Source organism: Myotis brandtii, unplaced genomic scaffold, assembly GCF_000412655.1.
Source record: "Myotis brandtii unplaced genomic scaffold, ASM41265v1 scaffold207, whole genome shotgun sequence".
NCBI lineage: Eukaryota > Metazoa > Chordata > Mammalia > Chiroptera > Vespertilionidae > Myotis > Myotis brandtii.
In genome coordinates, this window is record NW_005357736.1 from 240,661 (window position 1) to 243,554 (window position 2,894).

The window sequence follows — 2,894 nt, forward strand, 5'->3', positions numbered from 1 at the left end:
GCAGGACAGGCGGGGGCGGGCGGCGGGGAACATCGACTGCGTGCAGGGGAGGCAGCGGAGAGGAGCTGGACTAGAGGCGGGATCAACTGGTTGGCAGACTGAGAATGGACCACTGCAGGGTCAGAGGTCAGACCTGGAAGAGGCTAAAGTCCAGCGAGACCATGAGGACATGGTGGCCCCGCCGGCCACCTGGCTCCTCCTGCAGCTCCAGCCGGAGGTCGTGCCACCTGCCGTCACTGACAGTCACCTGGTCCAGGAGGAGGTGGGCAGCACGGCCCGAGCCCCGGATCACCGTCAGGGACAGCAACCCCCGATCCAACTGTGGGGAGAGAGGCACAGACCTGGGTTAGGAACCCCCGTTTGGCCGGGGCTGGGAGTGTCGGGAGGTGAGGCCAGGGCGCTCAGAGGTCAAGAATACCAAAGGGTAGAACAGCGGGAGCAAGGCTACATCTGGCACACAGGCCCTGCGCCCAGGGCCACTATGCTGCCGGAAGTGGGTGAAGGAGCAGAGGTCAGGCCAGGGGTCACTGAGTGGGGCAGCCACACAGGCCCTGCGCCTGCGGAGGGTGCCCTGGTGGGAAAGAAGGTCGGGGGCCAGGGGTCAGGGGCCAGGTCAGGGGCCAGGGCAGGGTCAAGGAGGGTCAGTCCACCTGGCAGAGAAGTATGCGGCCTGATCAGGCCCAAACTCAACTGGCGTGCTGCTGGCGGCCTCGGAGGTGGAGAGCGAAGGTCTAGGGAGGGGCCGGGGGGACAGACGCACCTGGCAGAGGAGCGTGCTGTGCGGCCCGGCCTGCACTTGCATCAGGACCCCCTGCGCCGCCCGTGTCCGGAACGCCAGCCCCAGGTACCACGGCACAGACACGACCACGTCATTCCCGAAGTCCCATCTCAGGGTGCCGTTGCCGCGGAAACGGTGGGGCTGGGCCATGGCTGCAGAGACGGAAGGGGCAAGGTCACCGGCCCCCCCTCAGGAGCGGAGCCGGCCCTGCAGGCCCCCGGCCCAGCCGCCCACTCACTGAGCCGACAGTCTCGGCCGCCGAAGCCCACGGGACAGTCGCAGCTGAAGCCCCCCCAGCGCTCTGCGCAGCGGCCGTGGTTCTGGCACGGGTTCGAGTCGCAGAAGTGGAGCTTGGCCTGGCAGCCTGGGGAGGAAGGCACGGGGAGCGTGTGAGACGAGGGCCCAGCGCGGGCAGGACCTGGGGTCCACAGGGACCGCGCGTGGCCACGACCTCAGCCCCACGTCCCCGCGGGGTGGACCTGGACGGAGGCGGGCCCGTGCAGACGCCCGTGCAGGCCCGTTGTAGAAGCTACGGAGCCGTGCCGGCCACCAGAGGAGACCGTGAGCAGGGGGGAGTCACTCTCGCGGCCCCACCCCACCCGAGGACAGGGACTGCCTACCTGCCACGGTGCCGTTGTTCGCCACGAAGGCCGCCATGTCCACTTGGCGGCCATCAATGCGCAGGTCCCGCATGCAGCCGACGAAGTCCTTGTGGGACACGGGGAAGTTCTCGGGGAGGTTGGGGACACCCCCCAGGAGCAGAGGGCCTGTCAGGTCCAGGGACCTGGGGGTCAGGGGTCCAGGTCATTGGTGGGACTGGAGCCAGGGTAGGGTTGCTCCTGGGGGGGTCATAGGAGGTGTGGGGGTAGGACTTAGAGGGCGAGGTCACTGAGGAGGCCTGGCTGGGGGGCCGCTGGGGCCTTACTTCAGGTGGGGGTGCAGAGGAGCTCATGATGGGCAGAGTCTGGGGGAAGGGGGGAGAGCGGGCTGAGGGTCAGGATGAGAGAGCGAGGCACGTGGTGTCTGGGGTGGCGGACGGAGAAGAGGTGAGGTGGGGTCTCAGGGTCCTTGTGGGGAGCGGAAACCTGGTGGTCTGGGGAAGGGTGGGGAGCTTGGCGGGCGGGAGTGAGAAGGGGGTGTGTGACGGGCTGGCGGGCTTTGCCCCCAGAGGGCACGGGGAGCAGGGCTCACTTCTTGGAGCTGGTTTGCGTGCCGGCAGCCGCGCACGAGTAGTTTCCAATCTCAGCTCCAAACTGCAGAGCCACGGCCACATCACAGTCATCCACGCTCAGCACGGCCACCTTGTCCTTGGAGGGGCCCTGAGCAGCCCCCAGGGCATCTGTCCGGGGCTAGAGACCCAGGCACCCTGCTCAGCAGGACCCCCAGGGGGACCCCCGAGGGGCAGGACTTGGCATCCCGCCCCCCCCACTCCCAGGCCGAGGGGATGCCCACCTTGTTGTAGTATCTCAGGTGCACCGTGTGCCACTGCCCGTCACTCAGGCCCCCTGGAACTGTGGGGCTGACCACCGTGCTGGACTCACCTGTTGGGATGATGCGTGTGGAGGCTGACGACCCCCCCAAGTCATGTAGGCAGCCACCCCCAGGGTGACCCTGTTGCATCAGATCAGCCCACACACGGTGACCACACCGGTGCACCGGCGTGCCCGGGGCGGACAGCAGCACCACCTCGGAGCCGGACTCTCCCCGGGGAACCAGGTTCTCACCGCTGTCTGTGGCCACGGAGGCGGATGTGCAGGTACCTCAGGGGGTTGGGGGCTACACTGGCCCCCACACAGTGCACCCCGCCCACACGCCCCCGGGGCGCCCACCTGTGGAGTAGGTGAGCCGCACTTGCCCAGCCACCATCTCCAAGGCCAGGAAGTCGTGCTTCTCGTTCAGACGCCCGTTGTAGAAGAGCAGCCCGCTGGGCTGCACTGTCGCAAACCTGGGTGGGGTGGGCAGGGCGAGTCACAAGCCGCACACTCCTCGCACCCACCATCCCTGCGACAAGAAGGCTGGCGGGGAGGGAGCCCAGGCTGGGGTAGGAGGAAGCGATGAGCGAGGGGGCGCTGCAGAGTGACCGCCCAGGCTGGGCGGCGGGGAGGGGCGGCAGGAA

General features: G+C 68.2%; 1 protein-coding gene across 1 annotated transcript in view; it reads right to left on the minus strand.

The window, feature by feature from the left end:
* CELSR3 (cadherin, EGF LAG seven-pass G-type receptor 3) overlaps positions 1-2,894 on the minus strand; it is a gene marked incomplete at its 5' end in the record, with an annotated part of 35,914 nt that overhangs the window by 27,769 nt on the left and 5,251 nt on the right. The window contains 7 exons of the mRNA XM_014538980.1: positions 134-319; positions 761-930; positions 1,017-1,142; positions 1,399-1,562; positions 1,970-2,127; positions 2,231-2,319; positions 2,608-2,726. Of these exons, the coding sequence (XP_014394466.1) occupies positions 134-319; positions 761-930; positions 1,017-1,142; positions 1,399-1,562; positions 1,970-2,127; positions 2,231-2,319; positions 2,608-2,726 (1,012 nt within the window). The remainder of the gene's footprint in view (positions 1-133; positions 320-760; positions 931-1,016; positions 1,143-1,398; positions 1,563-1,969; positions 2,128-2,230; positions 2,320-2,607; positions 2,727-2,894) is intronic.